Source organism: Leucoraja erinacea, chromosome 31, assembly GCF_028641065.1.
Source record: "Leucoraja erinacea ecotype New England chromosome 31, Leri_hhj_1, whole genome shotgun sequence".
NCBI classification, from domain to species: domain Eukaryota; kingdom Metazoa; phylum Chordata; class Chondrichthyes; order Rajiformes; family Rajidae; genus Leucoraja; species Leucoraja erinaceus.
In genome coordinates, this window is record NC_073407.1 from 19,835,807 (window position 1) to 19,855,469 (window position 19,663).

The 19,663-nt window shown below is 39.1% G+C and overlaps 1 protein-coding gene across 1 annotated transcript in view; it reads left to right on the forward strand.

The window, feature by feature from the left end:
• LOC129712051 (cip1-interacting zinc finger protein-like) overlaps positions 1–19,663 on the forward strand; it is a 34,439-nt gene that overhangs the window by 977 nt on the left and 13,799 nt on the right. The window contains exons 2-10 of the mRNA XM_055660203.1: positions 5,387–5,565; positions 7,337–7,491; positions 9,520–9,628; positions 10,360–10,465; positions 13,330–13,403; positions 14,212–14,276; positions 16,923–17,102; positions 18,559–18,683; positions 19,013–19,100. Of these exons, the coding sequence (XP_055516178.1) occupies positions 5,387–5,565; positions 7,337–7,491; positions 9,520–9,628; positions 10,360–10,465; positions 13,330–13,403; positions 14,212–14,276; positions 16,923–17,102; positions 18,559–18,683; positions 19,013–19,100 (1,081 nt within the window). The remainder of the gene's footprint in view (positions 1–5,386; positions 5,566–7,336; positions 7,492–9,519; positions 9,629–10,359; positions 10,466–13,329; positions 13,404–14,211; positions 14,277–16,922; positions 17,103–18,558; positions 18,684–19,012; positions 19,101–19,663) is intronic.

Below are 19,663 nucleotides of genomic sequence, written 5' to 3' on the forward strand. Positions count from 1 at the left end.
TCATATGACAAAATATTAGGAGCTGTGGAGGATGCGGAAGGTGCATTCAATTCTCATTTCCAACGTAATTTGTAGCAGTTATCTTTCAGGCTATTTAAAAGATGTTTTATGAGTCGTTAAATTCGTGGAACAATATTGACTGTAAACCAGGCAAGTTAATTAGCATTTGCAGAAGGTGAGTGCAGGTCAATTGTTTCAGGTGTATGGTACAAATATAATTACACTTTAAAGCACTGATTTGAAACTGGGTCAGACAACATTACCCCTGTCCATTTCTACACCGGTTTTAACGTCCTGGGAAAGTGAAGTTTCTTTATTTCAATGTTGTACAGGGCAGACAGGTAATTCTGAGTAACAGAGTTGATCCTTGTGGCTTGATCTCAAGATGCAAGTGGTTTCTTCAAGTGCATGTAGGGAAATGGCTAGAAGCCGTTTCCACTGAGTTACAAACGGGCATGTTATTTATTCAGAAAATACAGCTACACACTCTGTTTGGGTGATCAACTACTTTTGATTTATTTATCACTGGGTCTCCCCATTCATTGCCTCATGGGAGTTTGAAATTGTTCAGTTGCTCCTTGTGTGTTTTGAGTGTTTATTCTGTGACCTACATCCTGTCCCCCCCCCAGGCTAAAGTTTAAACTGCTTAGTGCCTATACTCCCCTGACTATTTTATGTCTGTGCTTTGTTTACACCTTCAGTCTCTTTTTAGAATAATTGACTTATTGACCTCCTTCACCATACACAATGCATAAAGTCATGTGCCTTAATTCATTAAGATTTTAAATTTTGTAACATGCAATTTTCTGACGACTGAAAGCATGCTAGCAAAATGTCCAAGCTGACTCTAATTGTTTTTGAGTCTGAAAGAGTTTAACATTAATGGAGTAAAGAATAATTAAAATAGGCCAGCTTTCTCTTCCCAACTACAACCAATCTGAAGAAGGGTTCTGTCCCGAAACAGCACCTATCCATTCCTTTCACAGATGCAGCCTGACCTGCTGAATTCCTCCAGCACTTTGTATGTTGTTGAATAATTAAAATACATGTATTCCATCTAATCCATCCATTGAAACAGTAACAATATGAATGGTATTGTAAGTATGGATGTTCTAAAACAGTACATAAACATAATCTAATTCAAATTGACACCATGTCCAAATAAGAATTAGATTGGCAACTAAAATATGGATTAAGGAGTGTCTCAATGGAGAAGTTTGGAGAATAAGCATGAGGTAAGGGTGATTTCAACACATGGTTTTCTAGTATAATTACCATTAGTTAAATAGTTTTACATTAGTTGAGGAAATTAGCTCCGTTCCACTGGAAAGTGTTTTATTTTTGGAGGTGTTACAGCATTGAATGTGAATCATTGAAGAAAGTGCTGGGCAATAATAAATTCATATGTTCATAGTTCAAGTTGATGCAACGTTATTTGCCGTTGGTCTTCTCTGACAATGATTCTGTAGGTTTGTGGTTTACATGCAAACATAGGATGTCGGATTAATGTGGGCAGCGTAATTTGTGGAGTAATTTTCTACATCAATGAATCCAAGGCAGTAAGGAGATCAAAAGACCATGTAGAGTTTCTAGTGCTACTTCCAGTATTTCTCGTGGAGCTGGTGTGCATTGAAGGTCCACTGAGCCTTCAGGAGAGATGCAGCACTTCACCCATTGGGAGGAGGCAGATGAGAATGACCCTGACAGTGACTTCTGCTGTAGAAGGCAGGATTTCAGCAAAGCATTCGACAAGGTTCCACATGGTTGGCTGCTCTGGAAGGTTAGATCACATGGGATCCTAGGAGCTGAATAGATACAAAATTGGCTTCATGGAAGGAAGCAGAGAGTGATGGTGGAAGGTTGCTTCTCGGACTGGAGGTCTATGACTGGTGGTTTCTGGGCCCATTGCAGTTTGTCATCTATATCGAAAATAGACTAAAAATGTTGGAGTAACTCAACGGGCCAGGCAGCATCTCTGGAGAGAAGGAACGGGTAACGTTTTGGGTCGACTGGTCGGAGAACTAGGAAGGGGTAGGGATGGAGAGAAAGGGAAAGCAAGGGTTACTTGAAGTTAGAGAAGTTGATGTTCATACCGCTGGGGTGTAAGCTGCCCAAGCTAAATATGAGGTGCTGTTCCTCCAATTTGCGCTGGGCCTCACTGTGACAATGGAAGAGGCCCAGGACAGAAAGGTCAGTGTGGGAATGGGAGGGGGAGTTAGTGTTTAGCAACCAGGAGATCAGGTAGGTTTAGGCGGATGAGCGGAGGTGTTCAGCGAAACGATCGCCGAGCCTGCGCTTGGTCTCGCCGGTTTCACCATCCCTCCTCCTTCCCAGTTCTCCGACCCGTTTTACTCTCACCGACTACATTTTATCTCTGTTTGCTTTGTTGTTACCTTCTCCCAGCTAACTGATCTATTCTACTTTTTCCTTGATCTCCATTCCCTTTGTCCTGTTGTCACAACACACTTCCTTTTCTATGTATCTCCCTCTCCCCTGACAACAGTTTGAAGAAGGGTCTCAATCCAAAACTTCACCCATTCCTTCTCTCTAGAGATGCTGCCTGTCCCGCTGAGTAAATCCAGCATTCTGTGTCTATCTTAGGTTTAAACTAGCATCTGCAGTTCCTTCCTACAAGTCTTCTATAAGACGTTGGTGAAACTGCATTTAGGGCATTGTATCCAGTTCTGGGCACCATGTTATTCGAAAGATGGTGTTTAAGTTTGAAAGGTGGAGAGAAGATTTACAAGCATGTTGCCAGGACTCAAGGATCTGAGCTATAGGGAGATGTTGATCAGGCACTATTCCCTGGATCACAGGAGAATGAGGGGTGATCTTATAGAGGTGTATAAAATCATGAGAGCAATAGATCGGGCAGACGCACAGAGTCTCTTGCCCAAAGTAAGGGAATCGAGACCCAGAGGGCATGGGTTTAAGGTGAAAGGGGAAACATTTTAAAGGTACCTGTGGGATAACTTTTTCACACAAAGGGTGGTTCATGTATGGAATGAGCTACCGAAGGTGGGAGTTGAGGCAGGGATTAACGTAACGTTTAAGAAGCAATTAGACGGTTAGGGCGGGTTTGGAGGGATATTGGCCAAATGCAGGCCAGTGAGTCTAGTGTAGATGGGATATGTTGGTCTGTGTGGGCAAGTTGGGCGGAAAAAACATAGAAAATAGGTGCAGGAGTAGGCCTTCGAGCCAGCACCACCATTCAACATGATCATGGCTGATCATCCAAAATCAGTACCCTGTTATCTAACTCACTCCTGAAAACATCCAGTGAATTGGCCTCCGCTGCCTATGGCAGAGAATTCCATAGATTCACAACTCTCTGGGTGAAAAGGTTTTTCCTCATTTCAGTCCTAATTTGTCTACCCCCTATCGTTAAACTGCAACCCCTGGTTCTGGACTCCCGAAACATTGGGAAAAATGTTGCTGCATCTAGCCTGTCTAATCCCTTAAGAATTTTATATGTTTCTATATGATCCCCTCTCATCCTTCTAAATTCCAGTGAATATAAACCCAGTCGATCGATTCCTTCATCATATGTCAGTCCAGCCATCCCGGGAATTAACCTGGTGAACCTACGCTACACTCCCTCAATAGCAAGAATGTCCTTCCTCCAATGAGGAGACCAAAGCTGCACACAGCACTCCAGGTATGGTCTCACCAGGGACCTGTACAACTGCAGTCAGACCTCCTTGCTCCTATACTCAAATCCTCTTGCTATGAAGGCCAACATGCCATTTGCCTTCTTCACTGCCTGCTGTACCTCCATGCTTATGTATGGATGTACTGATGTACAAGGACACCCAGGTCTCGTTGCACCTCTCCTTTTCCTTCACATTAGGAAGGGCCTGTTTCCACATAGTATCACTGTGACTCTCTAAGATTAAAGGATAGTTTAATGAATTGCTGGAATGTTAAGGTTCCCCTATTGGATAAGCAATTGCTGTGGTCTTAAAATCTATAGCCTCCAAATGACATTCCCTTCATTCCCCTCAGTTTTCATTCTTTTATTAAAGTGCCTAGTCTGCCTTCTTACTTTATGGTTCATGCAAAGGTTTTTAACATTTTGTATGCATATATGATCTTTCCAAAGTACTCCTTGATAGGTTAAAGAAAAGTGAACATTGACCATTCACAACATTGACCATTGACAATAGCTGGCCAATAGAGTATTGGAAATGCAAGAAAACCGTGGGTTAGTTTATACACACCAAATTTCCAGAAGCATCAATTTTACTGTTGACCTGATAATCTATTTCAGTGTTGATAGATTAAGGTTGACCAGAAGCTGTGGAGCACATCACTCTCTCTAAAAAAGATCTAAAAATAGTAACAGGATATTTTGAATTTTAAAGTCTCATCCAAAAGCTGACATCTCGAACAGCAAAATTATTTGCCAGTGCCCACGTGGCATGATGTTCTTGTGACTATGGGTGGGATTTCAAACTACTGCAAACTAAATTATACTTCATAGTACTACCCATGAAGTCATAGTTCATTTTTACAACACCCAATTCTAGTCAAAGTGATACAATTATAATCACAAGACACAGAAACGCAGCTTGCAAATTCCATTTGCTAGCAATTGCTCTGTGACGTTTTACAATGTTTAACAAGTGTAAAACAATTCTGATTATGGCCTCATAACTGTTTAGGAATGAATTGCTATATCTGTTGGGGTCAGGGATTTGACTAATAATGGCACCAATAGTAAATTAAAAAATATTAATTCAAAGCTTACAATTATATGTTTCAACAGTTTGATGCACTAGCTCTACGAAGCAGTTCTTTAAGCCTTCGGAATGGAGGACTCTGAGGTTTTGTAAATTTGATAATAGGTAAATCTAAATAGGAAATCCGATTTGAAGGGTGGATTTGCAAAGATACTTTTGTCGCAGTGTTTTCAATAGTTGAATGATGTGGGAACATTTGCATTCTTAATTTCAGGAAATACATTTGTCCCATAAAAATGTTGACTTTTGCACTTAATTAACCAAAAAAATGATTCTAACAACTTCACATGTGCACATGCCTGGCTTGATTTATACCAGTTGTGCTGTCAGGCTGTAATAGGAACTTGCAGTGCAGTGATCATTTAAATGAATGTTTTAACAAGGGAAAATCCACAATAAAAGAAAAAGGGAAAAGTGTCCCAATAGAGAATTGGAATTACAGATCGTATCAATTAGTATATCGACAGATGGTTGTGTAACACAATCCTTCAATGAATTGCCTCTGCTCATTAAGAATTAAAATTGCTGGTGTCTCTTATTGTGTATCAGGAAACTATGATCTATTACATTTTGACTTTAATCCACAAATAATTGTGCCTGTTGGGAAAATATTTGTTTTTATATGTAGATAATTCTCTTTGTAGGGCTATGCAGCAACAGGCACAAACGTTTCATCCTCGCCATCCTCTCCAACAGCCGCGGCACCAACTTCAGCGGCAGCAGAAGCAAATGCCTCAGCTAAACTTGCATCCATCCAGTCAAACTTCAATCCTTAATCCTAATCCTATGCTACAGCGTACCCTGATAATGCAGCAGATGTCAGGTGGGATCATACTGTTGAAAGTTATTAGCAATAATACAATGACTGAGACTATGGATTAAATTGCTATTTTAATATTGTTATAACTTATGAAATGTTCACCTCTTGGTAAAATTTTGAACTTTTTCTAAGGTTTACTGGTGATATTTTAAGTGAGAAAATGAAATCATTTAAAATAGTTTGGATAATGAGTGCAGACATCCTTAAGTTTGTTAGCATTTTATCAACTTTGTGTGAGTGTGCGGTATAATTTTTTGTGGCTGAATTGAAAACATGCATTAAAAATACATTCTGTTCCAATAAAATACACACTGATGGAGTTCAGTAACTTTTCCTGAGCATTAAGGGGCTCTCCCACTTGGGCGACCTAATTGGCGCGTTTAAGAGAGTTTGAAAAAAAATGTCATGTTGAAGACCTCCTTCGACTATGTTGAAGACTAGCTTCGACTAGCTACGACTAACTTCAAGGAAAATCGAACACCAAATAATGGAGAGTGAAGACGACCTCCTACGATCTCCTTCCGCCTCCCTTCGACAATGATGAAGACTATCTACGACTACCTTCGACTAGCCTCGATTACCTACGCCTAACATGCCGGCCTACTACGACTAAACCTACCATGGCAACCTATTTTTACTCGCGGGCATTTTTCAACATGTTGAAAAATACGCCACGGCCTAGCTGAGGCCTCGAGTACGCAGGGACTACTCTCGAGCATGAAGGAGAGTTACAAAGACCTCCTATGACCTCGTGTCGACCATGCTGCGAGTTTGAGTCTAGGGCAAACTCGCCAGAACTCGCGGATTAGGTCGCCCAAGTGGGACAGGCCCTTTAGCTTATCTAAACAAAAGGTGTATTTGGTAGCTATAGTGATTGGAGTAATTGATTATTTGCCAAATGAACTAAGTTTAAATCTTAGCTCCAGTAGTTGGATTTTAGATTTAATCTTTTGTGGTTTGGCAATTCTCGACTTTTGTGTGCAACACATTCTTGCAGCTTTTCATTTATTTTAACTACTGTATATGAATTCACATTGAACTGAATGAAATGAAACTTCTAACTATAATTAGATTCTGTAGGAAAGTGATCATGTTGGATCCTGAAATATACTTGTTTCGAATTTGCGGCTACTTTATCCCTTCACATCACTAGGAGATGTCACTCAGAATGAAAGGACGTAATTTTAGGAAGGAGATGAGGAGAAATTTCTTTAGTCAGAGGGTGATGAATCTGTGGAATACTTTGCCATAGAAGCCTGTGGCGGCCAAGGCTGGATATTTTTTACGGCAGAGATAGATAGATTCTTGATTAGTATGTGTCAGAGGTTATGTGGAGAAGGCAGAAGAATGGGGTTGGGAGGAAGATATTGATCAGCCATGATTGAATGGCGAAGTAGACTTGCTGTGCCGAATGGCCTAATTCTACTCCGATCCTTTATGACATTACTTAACATAGCTTAACATCCTCTCCAGATTGTCATGGTCAGGGAAAATATGCTACCTTCTTGTTTAATTGTGATTTTTTTTTTTGGTATTGTATTTGTAGTGTGATGTCTGATTTATGATGGACTGCTGAAAGCTTTCAGAGATGGTGATGATTTGCCTTGTGTACATCACTTTATAATGGGGATTATTTAAATTGGACCGTCCAATGAGAACCATTTTCTCGGTGAAACAGCGCTAAATACTGAAAGTAAACACTGTTTTGCGGTGACTCCATATTGCCAACACATCGTATTTTCTAAATGTCTGATTCTCACGTCCAATTTTATAGGTGGTCTTCCTGGATACAGCATGCCTACACCCTTCTTCCCACCAGGATCCAGAGCATCAATTCTTGGCACCCCTCCCGTTGGCATTCAACTGCAGACTCCTCGCATCAGATTTGGGAGCCATCCCTTCCATCCGCATCTTCGCGGATTCAATAAAGTAAGGAGAAACCTCATAACAGAGTGAATAGTTTTTTATGACACAATTAATGCAGGCGGATATGTTTAAATATCATGTAAATTCAGGCAAATCGTAATAGTAGTGTCTGGTTTTCAATTGCATAGGTTAAATATCCAATCAAATGTTTAAAAACAAAATTGGATATTTTTTGACTAAAAAGAGTACTCTCCACAGCTAGGTTAATGTGAGCCACTAAAATGTATTCAGTTAAAAGTAGTTAGTGTGAGAAATGAACTAAAATAAAGAAACATAAACTGTAGTTCCATTTCAATGACTTGCCTGGTAATCCCAGATGATACTGGATTCTCTAAGATGAAGGCCTGGATGAAAGACTATTGGGCTCTCCTGCCTCCGCAAATACTCAATTGCATCTTCAATGTACTGGATCTAAATCCTGGATCAGTGTATTTTACAATATTGTGAGAGTCCATATGAACTACCATGGTTCTGAAAGGAGGTTAGCCATCCCCTCCTCAAGGGCACTTAAATATACTTTGAAGTCGTATCATTGTTTTTCAATGAGCCTGTGATTAAAAGTAGCATGAAATTATAAACTGAAAATACTGAAAAATATCAGCAGATCTGGCAATGCTTGTGGAAAGAGAGACAGTTCATGTTTCAGATTGAAGACCCTACAAGTTTGTCAAGGTAGCAGAGAAGGTGGGGAAGGACAAATGGAATGTTTATAACAGGGTGGTATATGACGATTTTTTTTAAGCACAATAATCTGACAAAATAATGATTGTATACTCGATTGAAATAAAGGAAAAAATTGTTCACAGAGTTTCTGCTGCTTGTGAGACCTTAGTTTTTGCATTCTGGCAGAATATTTTGTGACTCCTCAGTTAGAATTTATTTTGAAGCATTAACTGGACAGAGGGCAGAAAGTGTGGAGGCTGGGGTTGGCTCAATTGGACGGAATTTCCATCAAGACCACAGTTAACACTAGTTTACACACGGCACAATTCAGAACATTACACAAATTTCATACATTCAGAACAAAGAGACACGGTCAGAAATTTTGTTCACATAATTGCTATCAACTGGTAATGAAACGTAAAATCAACTGCAGTGCTAAAAATATGCGATGAAAATATATGCAGGAAACTCATTGATGTAAAATCACTCCAGCTCTCCATAATCACTTTTGCTCTCCCCAGAAGCTATCTGATTTGAATATTTTCAATAATTGGTATTTTTATTGCTATCACTCAGAAATTACCATTAAAAGCAACATCGCAAAGTTAATTGATGGATGTATTGGCCCTGGCGTGTAAGTGAGTGTTAGAATCTGACATTGATGGGAATGCAGGAAAAGTAAAATAGGATAGTAGGTGGGTGCTTATTGGTCAGCAGAGGCACGACAGGCCAAAGGTCTATTTCGCTGCTGTGACTATTACGATAACTGAAGAACTATTAGTCATTGAAAGTATTGCTTTAAAGACAGGGGTTAATGAATTGGAAACAAAACAACATATTTAGTTTTAATTTTAGAGATACAGTGTAGAAACAGGCCCACTGACTCCGTACTGACACTGGGACAATTTTACATTTATGCCAAGCCAATAAACCTACCAACCTGTACATCTTTGGAGTGTGGGAGGAAACCGAAGATCTCAGAGAAAACCCACATGGTCACAGGGAGACTGTACAAACTGCATACGGACAGCATCCGTAGTTTGGATCAAATCTGCGTCTCTGCCGCTGAAAGCACTGTAAGGCATCACTCTACTGCTGTGCCACCCCATATGTATTCACAATTCACATATGTAGTGTGAATTCACTTTAGAATATGGATTTTCAGGAAATTGGGTACCTCTTTAAAAGTTTGTTTTCTTAGTCTGCTTTTCAGGATCAGGTATATATCATGGATAATGCAGCTAATAATGAATATGTATGTACATCTTCACTACAGCTTCTTGGATAATGTTCCAATCTGATGCCTTAACCCATATTTAATGTCTAGTGCGTAATTTCCCACTGAAAGCAAAATGTTCTGACTTGCAGGATATTAAGAGAATGCAAGACATGCGAAGAGATCGTTACTCTCCAAGGGAGCCATTCAGGGCAAAAGCGAATAATAACAAGACAACGCCTGGAGTAAAGGTGACAACAGGTACTGATTATGCAAAAGAAATTGCGTTAACACAGACATGCCCCGAATCCTTAAAATAAACTGCAGAATAAAAAGGGGAACATCAACCATTTATTCTCCATCCTAACATACATTTTTTAGATTTCAGATGTAGAATGCGATGGATCAGTATTCTTTTTACAATAGATAAACAAAGCATTGTTCACTTATTGTTCACATTATTGGCAGTACAGGTTTGGTTTGAATTGTTAGTTGAAAGAATCTGAAGTGCAAGTTGTCATTCTTCCACTCCTTGTTTTTTGGGGTGCTTGCCTCATTTTGGCCTTTGGCCTTGATGCCTGGGAACACACTAGCTTATTCCTTCTATATCTTTTTCTTATTCCATTCATGCTGCATCCGTCACAAATAAAATAATTTAATAATGTAATGACAGGGTGAAATCAAAGGAAATGTAAGTGTCAAATGACAGAAGTTATTTTATATTCTGAACCCACTCCAATACTTGTGCCTAATTGGAACCGTATTTGTCATTAAATTGTAATGTTAATTTATGAAGTCTGAAACCACTTTTGTAAAGTTGCAAGAAATTGATTTGGTAATTTAAAATGTGTAATCCTCTCCATCAGTATAACAAAATATTGAATTAAGCAACTTGGTATGGTGACTTCTATTAGACCAAATTAATCAATGGGAAGGTAAGCATTTTCACTTGCAACTTTGTAAATAGAAATAATTGTATTATTTTGCCTCAGGTAATAAACATGTTGATACAAAGAAGGCAGCTGTTTCTCTATCTCTGAAAACTCAGGACTCCATGAAAGCTGATGAACCAGAAGTAAAAAGGAGAAAGCTTGGGAGGTACTTGGGATTTTATTTAAATTGGTTCTCTTTATCCCACCTTCCCCTGGGACATCAAGTGCTCGCAGACATTGTTGTTTTTTATCAGAAATGAGCCTTTGACAATAGATCCACAGCGCTGCAAATAAATCTTCCATGATGTGCTTCATCACCTGCTGAAACCATCATATAATCTTTTGTTACTATTAATTGAAAATGAAAATTATGAATCCATTTGACATATTTCCAAGACAATATGAGATAAATAATTTGGAAAAATTAAGGTATATTTATTTTTTAATTCAAATAGAATAATATGATGATCTTTAAATACTTAGAATGACCTTGAAATACTTAGCTATTTTGAGGAAATATATGTGAGAGGAAAGGAGACACAATTTTATGTTGTGCAATTCAGACATTCGCATAAAATAGCCATTTGAGTTTCCAGCAAAATCGTGTTTCACTAGCAGCACTTCAGAATTGCTAAAGTTGGAATTGTAATTATCATTCACCATAGATAATGTTGTACAGGTGCATTGTAAATGAGCAAAGAATGAGCAACGGATCTTGGGGGGGTGGGAGGTGAATACACCTTTAACCCTGGGGAATAGTTTATACGTAATTGAAGCTGTGCTTTGTTTCTTCAAGATAAATTGTTTATCTCGACGGTCGAGGCTTTATTTCTACTGAATATCTTTGTGCATATGTTTTGCACAACACAATAATGTGAGTCAGTTGCATGTTCTTATTTTGAATTTCGAACGCAGCAATTGGCCTAACCTGAGGGGATGCCCAAGGTAATTTAGATGAACTTGTTTTAATATTTTTTACTCCAGCTGTTGACTTGGAGTATTAACACCATGGACTTTTAAACCAGTTTGTATGATGCTCTGTGAAGTAAGACTGCAATCGTCTGATAATAATTGTTTAAATAGGTTTTTAAATGGCAAAATTGAGCTTAAGATTTGTAGCAGTGACCTTAAATAAGTAAAATGCATGTCTTTAAGAAAATAAAAATTCTTCAGTATTTTAGAATTCAAATAAAAAAAATGTTTATTGGTGATTTATGGGCACCTTTTCTTACATTTTTAATAAATCTGCCATATAGTTGCATTTAAATCGAATTGCTACTGCCCATCATTAGAAGATCCTGATGGCCCATTCTCAGCTTCACTCTCTTGGAGAATAAAAATAAATGTAAGATACCGTAAAACTAAAATTAAAACGTCAAGATGAAGAAAAATAACTAAACTACTTACCTGCCCTTAATTTCCCCCGGAGTCAAATATCCCATTTAAATTAATGTGGTCAAGCTTTTAATCTTGACCATCTCTGCTATAAAGCTGAGGAGTAGAATGTAAAGAGCATCTGGCTCTTTAAATCTGTGCTCCAGTTTATGTACAATTTCTGCGCTTCAACAGTGGGTGAGTAATAGAAGGCTGGCCGTTCACTACAAAATTACTGGATTAAATATGATCTAGCCTAGGCTAAGCTGTCTCTGGTCTCAAACATAGAACAGCACCAGAAGAGGTTTTCCCAGAAATAATGAAGCAGTACAGCAACTGGGAAAATTATGAGTATGTAGATCGGTTAATAACGTTACAGGGTGGAAATTATAATACTACATATCCTATTTTTGTTTCTTCTTCTCTTCCTCTCACTTTCTTAAAAGGGGCTATACATTTTAAGATTTGTAGATCATCATATTATTGTATTTGAATTGTTTTCGAAAAGCAATTTCCTATTGTGACTTTAAAAAGAAATATACCCCAGTTCTTCACAACTCTGCACTTCATTTTGGCTTGGGATCATAGAGAATGAGTTTGGAATTTTTTGGCTTATCTGGTTGTAACTAAGAGACACAATGCAAAAAAAACTCAGTAGGTTTTCCTAAGCCACCTCAGTCCCCCTGTCCGTTCCCTTACCGGTGTATTTGTCTGCGGCCTCTTCCATTGCCAAATTGAGTTAGCATACAAACTACATGAACAGCCCTTCATATTCCGCTGGGGTGCCAATTCTCCAATTGCAGGTAAACCACCCTCTTTCTCCTGATCTATGCGGGTTCTCTCTTTCACATTTTCTTTCCCCTCTTCCTACTCACCCCCACCCCATCATTCTGATCTACTACCTGTAGCTCCTTTAAGTTCTATGTTTTCACCTTCACCTTTCCTTATCAGATTCCACCATCTGTAGCCCTTTGGGTTATCCACTTATCACCTCCAGCCTATGTTACTATCTCCACCTTCTCTTCCTCTCCAACTCATCTGAATCAGCCCCTGGATTCACCTTTCTCCCAGCTCTTGTCCCACCCCTTCCCCTCACCTCTTTCTGCTACTTATCTCCCCTCACTCCTGACCCAAAACAATGTCTGTCCATTTCCCACCAGAGATTATGTGTTGTTTGCTGTGTTCCTCATGTAGTTTGTTTCTTTTGCTCAAGATTCCAGATCTGCAGTGTCTTGTATCCCTAAATAAAATGTGGTTTACTGCCCAGTTAATCCTTTGGATTTGGTGATACTGATTGAACGAGAATGTTGTCACTAGAAGGATAGTATTCAAGATAAACTTGTGTCCCGTGTATAAATCCATTATAGAATAACAGTTATAGAATAAAACAATTTGTGAAAATTAGCTCAAAAAATCATCCAGTTATATCATTTACAATTATCTTGAGGGTTTTGTTCCATTCTTTCAACTGGATAAAGTGCTGTTATTCCCTTTTCCATTAAGCCTTAGCAATTAAAAATTCTGTGCGCCTAATTCATCGTGGTTGGAAATCTTCTCAATATTAAAAAAATTATTTCCATGATACCCTCTGTTACTTGTGTCCTGTTACTTCCATTAACTCAGTGGGATTTAACAGTCATTTTCTTCTTTCTGCAGCCAAAATGATGATGATGTAATTGAACAGTCTAATTCGGGCGAGCCAACCATATCAAAGAGTACAACGAATGAAGGTGATTTAATGAAAATTACTTTGGGAATCTGTAATAAAAGTGCAGAAGTACTCTGCTTTAACTAACAAAGGCCAACAAATCACCTGCACTTTAACACTTAATTGTAACATCCAGTGATATATATCTGTTATAGAGGTATGGATGATTGTTTATCACCACCCTATGTTATTTTCTGACTCCCACATTTCCCAGTGGTTTCCACCTATGTGAATTTCAAGAAAAACATTGTAAGTGGTTGTGTTGCTACTTCTTATCCAAACAAATGGATTTTGTCAGTGTCTTTAGGTACATTGTTATAGTTGACTGATGATACAGAGGCTAACACTGGAAATACTGTACTAAGGATAACAGCTGAAAATCTGGAAATTGTGATTGAGTAAATATATGATTGGTTGAGCTTTTGCACGTGTATTGTCAGTTGAGGGAGAACTTTGGGACAATCACTGCGAGAGTAACATTCAAGTTATTCTCAAGTAAATATCTACGGATTAACCGTAATGGAATAAATCAGGTTGTTGAATTTACCACAGAACTTTTACATAGTTTGAGTTTTTTTGTAGTTTTCTTACCTGGATGAGATTCTGCTGTCCTCTGTAGTGTCCAATTGCAGTAAGAGAACGTGCCAATGTAAACTTTTTCCAATAGCTTCCCGTTTCTTCAAAATTAGAAGCTTTTTTTGCCAACTGCTATGGTATTTTATATTCTATAGCCTCTTCTGGATCTATCCTGGTAGTGGCAGCTAGATTCCAGTCTGCCTGTCAGATTGCTTGGAAAAGCAGTTTATTTATTTTTGTTAATCTATTTACAGAAACGGGTAAAAATGAAGAGAGTGCAGCTGGTGAGAATTTAGAACCCAATGCAGCGAACGCAGAGGTAAGAATAACTTTTTCACTGTTTGGTTCCTTACATTATGCCTTTGGTCAAGTGGAGGAAGCCATAATGGTTTAATGGAAGACCGATATCCCCATTAAACATGCGTATCTTTGGATGGTTCTCGGTGTAGTTCGTGGCTTAACAAGGGCGGGTTGACATAAACCAAACATCATTATTTTTCTTTGGAATTTGTGAAGATCACTTATCAAAGATAGTGTGGTTTCTGATTTTTTTTTTTTTGCTTTTGCAGATTGCAATAAAATTAAAATGCATCCTTTTGTTATAGAGAAACAAGGTCAGTATTGGAGATATCAGTGGAGAATACAAATCTGCTAGGGCAGTTTGAGATTGAGACGGAGGTGATGCTGAGGCTATTGAAGACATTATGTTAAATAAGTTCCCGCGGCTTGATGGGATCTATCCCAGGTTATTTAGGGAGGTAAGAGCAGAGATTACAGAGGCCTTGGTGAGGATCTTTGTTTCTTCTCCAGTCAAAGGCGAGGTCCCAGAGGGCTGGTGAATGGCCGATGTTGTTCCTTTGTTTAAGAAAGGAAGTAGAGAGAATCCAGACAACTATAGGCCAGTGAGCCTCACATAAACTAGTGGGAGGGAAACTATTGGAGAGAATTCTTCATGATAGGATTTACTCCCATTTGGAAAAGAATGGGTTAATTAGGGATAACCTGCACGGTTTTGTACGCATCAGGTCCTGTCTCAATAACTTGGTTGAGTTTTTTGAGGTGACGCAGGAGATTGAAGGTAGGGCGGTGAATGTTGTGTTCATGAATTTTATCAAGGCATTTGATAAGGCCAGTCATGGTAGGGTGATCCAGAAGATTAAGATGTAAGAGATTCATTATGACTTGGTCGTATGGATTCAGAACTGGTTTATTCATAGAAGACAGGGTTATGGAGATGGGTAGATATTCTGGCTGGAGGCCTGTGACCAGTAGAGTTCTGCGGGGATCTGTGCTAGGACCACTGCTGTTTGTGATAGAAATAAATTACTGAAACCTAAATGTAAATTTGGTGATAACACCAAAATTGGAGGAGTTGCAAACAGCGAGAAATGCTGTCAGAAGATACAGCGGGATATAGACCAGCTGTAGAAATGGCGGAAAAATTTTCAAATGGAGTTAAACCCAAGCAAGTGTGAGGTGTACTTTGGGAGGTTGAATGTAAGGAGATAGTAAACAGTTAATGATAAGACCCTTAACAGCATTGATGTGCAGAGGGATCTTGAAGTCCAAGTTCATAGCTCACTGAATGTGGCAGCGCAGTAGATAGAGTAGTTAAGAAAGCATATGGTATGCTTGCCTTCATTGCTGGGAGCAGTGAGTATAAAATTCACAAAGTTACGATGCAGGTCTACAGGACTTTGGTTAGGCCACATTTGGATTATTGCGTGCAGTTCTGGTCACCCATTGCAGGTAAAATGGGAGGCTGTTGAAAGGGTGCAGAGGAAGTTTACCAGAATGCAGCCTGGATTGGAGAGTTTCAGCTACAGAGGTTGGGTAGACTTGGATTGTTTTCTCTGGAACATCGGAGGTTGGGTTGAGACTTGATAGAAATATATACAATTATGAGAGGTGTAGACGGGGTAGAACCTTTTTCTTAAGATGGAAATGTTCAACACTGGAGGGCATTGTTATAAGCAGTGAGGGGGAAACTTTAATGGAGATGCAGGTTTTTTACATAGAGTGATGGGGGTCTGGAATGCACTGCCAGGGGGTGGTGGAGGCTGATACGAAAGTGGAATTTAAGAGGCTTTTGGATAGGCGTACAGAAGTGTAGGGAATAGAAGGATATGGATCATGTACGTATGGGCAGATGAAATCAGTTTAACTTAGCATCATGTTCGACACAAACATTGTGGGGTGGAAGACCCTTTCATGTGCTGTATTATTCTATGTTATTTTTCTATGAATAGGTAATACTAATTATGTAGGAAATCCCCACAATAGCAGAAAAAATACTGTTCCAATTAAGCATGATGACAATCTTAGATTTCAAAGTCTATAGATTTGCACTAAGAGATGGCCAAAGGTGATATGGCTTTCTTGTTTTGATTGTAAAATCTCTATTGTTAACTAATGAAGAAGTATTGATGGTAGTTTGGGGGCGTGGGATCTTTATTCCAAGAAAGTTCCCATCTAGTGCAATTTAGTTTAACTTTGAGATGATCCACAAGGAAAATGCTAAAAGTGAATTTATTTAAGTTTGTGAGTAACTCGGCAAAGTGGGACAGGGCCTTTACTCGTGGATCTCTCATTGATCATGATGCCCTTTTATGCCAAGTGACAGTGATACAATTTGGACCTAAACCTGGTGAAATTTCAGGAGGAAGGTTTTGTGAATTGTTTTATCTTTTGTAACAGTTTGTTCCTTCTGGTTGAGGAAATGAAAGTAAAAGAAATGGGATATGTTTGTTATTTTGCAACTCTTGATTCACATACGTATCTTTGGAAATGAGGAATTGTTTGTGTAAATGATGCACAAGATACTACGATGATTTGTATGCCACATGTCAATTAACAAAGCAAGTATTGTGCTTTTGCTGACTATCCCCCTCTGTTCAAATTGGTCTTGATTCCCACTGAATGATAGGGTTTACTGTGAAAACAAGTGTAAATATGTATCTTATAGGTGCTGAGTACCATGAGTTCACTAAAAGTAACGATCCAGCAGAGCAGTGAGAGTCGGGCAATCAGTACGTCTGCAGCTGATTCTGGATCCATGGCCAATGAGGACTCTGGGGAGGAGTTGGATTCCATGCCTATCAAGTTCATCTGTTATATCTGTAATGTCAACTGCTATAATCAAAAGGTAAGGCAAGTGGCACTGACTTGTATAATTGAATGAACAATGGAAAGGATCTTTGATCATTTGTATAATATTCCCCTTAAGGTAGCTATTCACATGAAAGACTACAAACAAGCTTAATTTAAATGACGAGGAATCTATAGTTTGTAACTGGGAAGACCAGTTCATACATGTAAAGAAGTTATTATTGATGCAACAGCTGCACAGGCAAGGCTGTACAGCCAATGAATCTGCACCAATCCATGCGGACCTTCTGCTTGCAACAATTGCGCAGAAGATGGTAATTCACAGTGGTTCCCTCTAGAGGTGGTATTGGATGGATGTATCGTGGGGAGATGCACAGATGCAGTCTGAGCCATTTCCCTCTGTTTACAGTGGCAAATTGGATCAGCAACACACCTTTATTCTGATGAAGTAGCCAGATTTCCCCTGTATCCTACACTTTAACACTTGCACTCAGCTTGGAGCAGAATTGCTTCCATTCGAAAGGGGAATAAGGTGAATTTTCTGATACTGTATGAAAGTTTAAAAGCCAGAGCAACAGGCTGCCAAATTACTGTGTGCTTTATATACTGTCACCTGACACTCACATTGTTGCAAGGAAGGTTATGCAGGTTGAAGACAACCCTCTTTTCAACTCTCAAAATATTTTATCTAAAATAATGTCATAGTGATACAATGTGGAAACAGGCCCTTTGGTCCAACTCCCACACCGGCCAAGGATGTCCCAGCTACACTAGTCCCACTTTCCTGCGCTTGGTCCATATCCCTGTAAACCTGCCCTATCCATGTACCTGTCTAATTGTTTCTCTAGCAGCTTGTCCATACACCCACCACCCTTTGTGTGAAAAAGCTACCCCTCGGATTCCTATTAAATCTTTTCCCCATCACCTTGAACCTATGTCCTCTGGTCCTCGATTCCCCTACTCTGGGCAAAAGACTCTGTGCATCTACCCGATCTGTTCCTCTCATGATTTTGTATACCTCTGTAAGATCTCCCCTCATCCGCCTGCGCTCCATGGAATAGAGACCCAGCCTACTCAACCTTTCCATATAGCTCACACCCTCTAGTCCTGACAACATCCTCAAAAATTTTCTGAACCCTTTGAAGCTTGACAATATGTTTCACATAACCTGGTGCCCAGAACTTGTCTGAGAAATGTCTTAGAAATTGTATAATGCAACAAGTGAAGGAGAAATGCATAATTCAGCAAAGACTCCACGTGTCTTATGGAATGCCCTGTCAGCGAAGACTTCTCGACTTATTGTCAAGGTAAGCATTTGAGAAAGGCGCTTAACAGGTTCTCGCAATATCCGTTGGATGACGGATGCAGAAATGCGCTCAAAACAAATGTAAAACTTGTCTGAAGAAAACTTATGATTCTGTCCAGTATTGCTTGGATTTTGCATATTTGGTTAAAAAATTGTTAATGTCTCAATTTGCTCTTTTCTTTCAAAGAACTTTCAGAAGCACATGATAGGGACACGCCATCATCAGAGACTCTTGGAGATTCAGCAGATGAGTAATGCTTGTATGTCCACATTAATTCCAGCGACAAGCTCGGTGGGAAGAAGCAGAGAAAGGTGGGTGCAATTGCTGGAGATTGATAACTTGGACAGAAAGAAATCTCAAGTGTTGAATTATGTATAATCTTCAGCACAAACATATTACTCAGGTTAATTGTTCAAATGCCGGTTTTATATTCCGAAGACTCTTTCTACCTCACTTTTGAATCTTGCAACTATATAATTTTAATTTTCTATCCTGTATTTATTTAGCATTCCCTAAATATTCCAGTTGTGTCCAAACACTCCCCACTCCCACTAAAGCAATTTTTGAAAGGTGAGATCAGGTAAAATCTGCAGGACTGGATACCCCAGCCAGTTCTAAGTAACCCTTTCTTGCTTTACAGTGACAAAAAACGACCCAGATGGTGCAGTACCTGCCAGGGTCATTTCAGAGGGAATATAATTGAACACCGCAGGACACAGACACACAAGGTAGACAGAAAATCTTTCCACAGTTATTGCTTGTGTTGTACTACCATTTGATGAGTGTCGTTAAGTTAAAAGTTAGTTTTCCTTTTGAATATTGAGAGTTCCTCTGAATCTTTGGACTAACATTTCAGGTGTTAACGAATCTTGTGCATTTAAAGCATTTTCTGTCTTGCTTTTGTTGAAATATGCTTAAATATTTTTACTACAAGAAAATATCCTCAAAACATTTTGGGTTGCATCATCATGAGTCAAGTCAAGAATGTTCTATTATCGTTTGTCCCAAAACAGAACAATGAAATTCTTACTTGCAGCAGCACAACAGATATGTAAACATAGTTTTATGTAAATACCATGACAAATAATAATGGCAGGAGTGAAATGAGAGTGTAGCCAGGGTGGTCTGGGTCTCTGATGCTACCTGCCTTTTTGAGGATACGACGCTTGTAGATCTCTGTAGCTGGAGGGCAGGTCAGTACCCGTAATGGACTGGCAGTTTAGAGATACACTGCAGAAACAGGCCCTTTGGCCCACTGAGTCTGTATGCAACACTATGTCAACCAGCGATT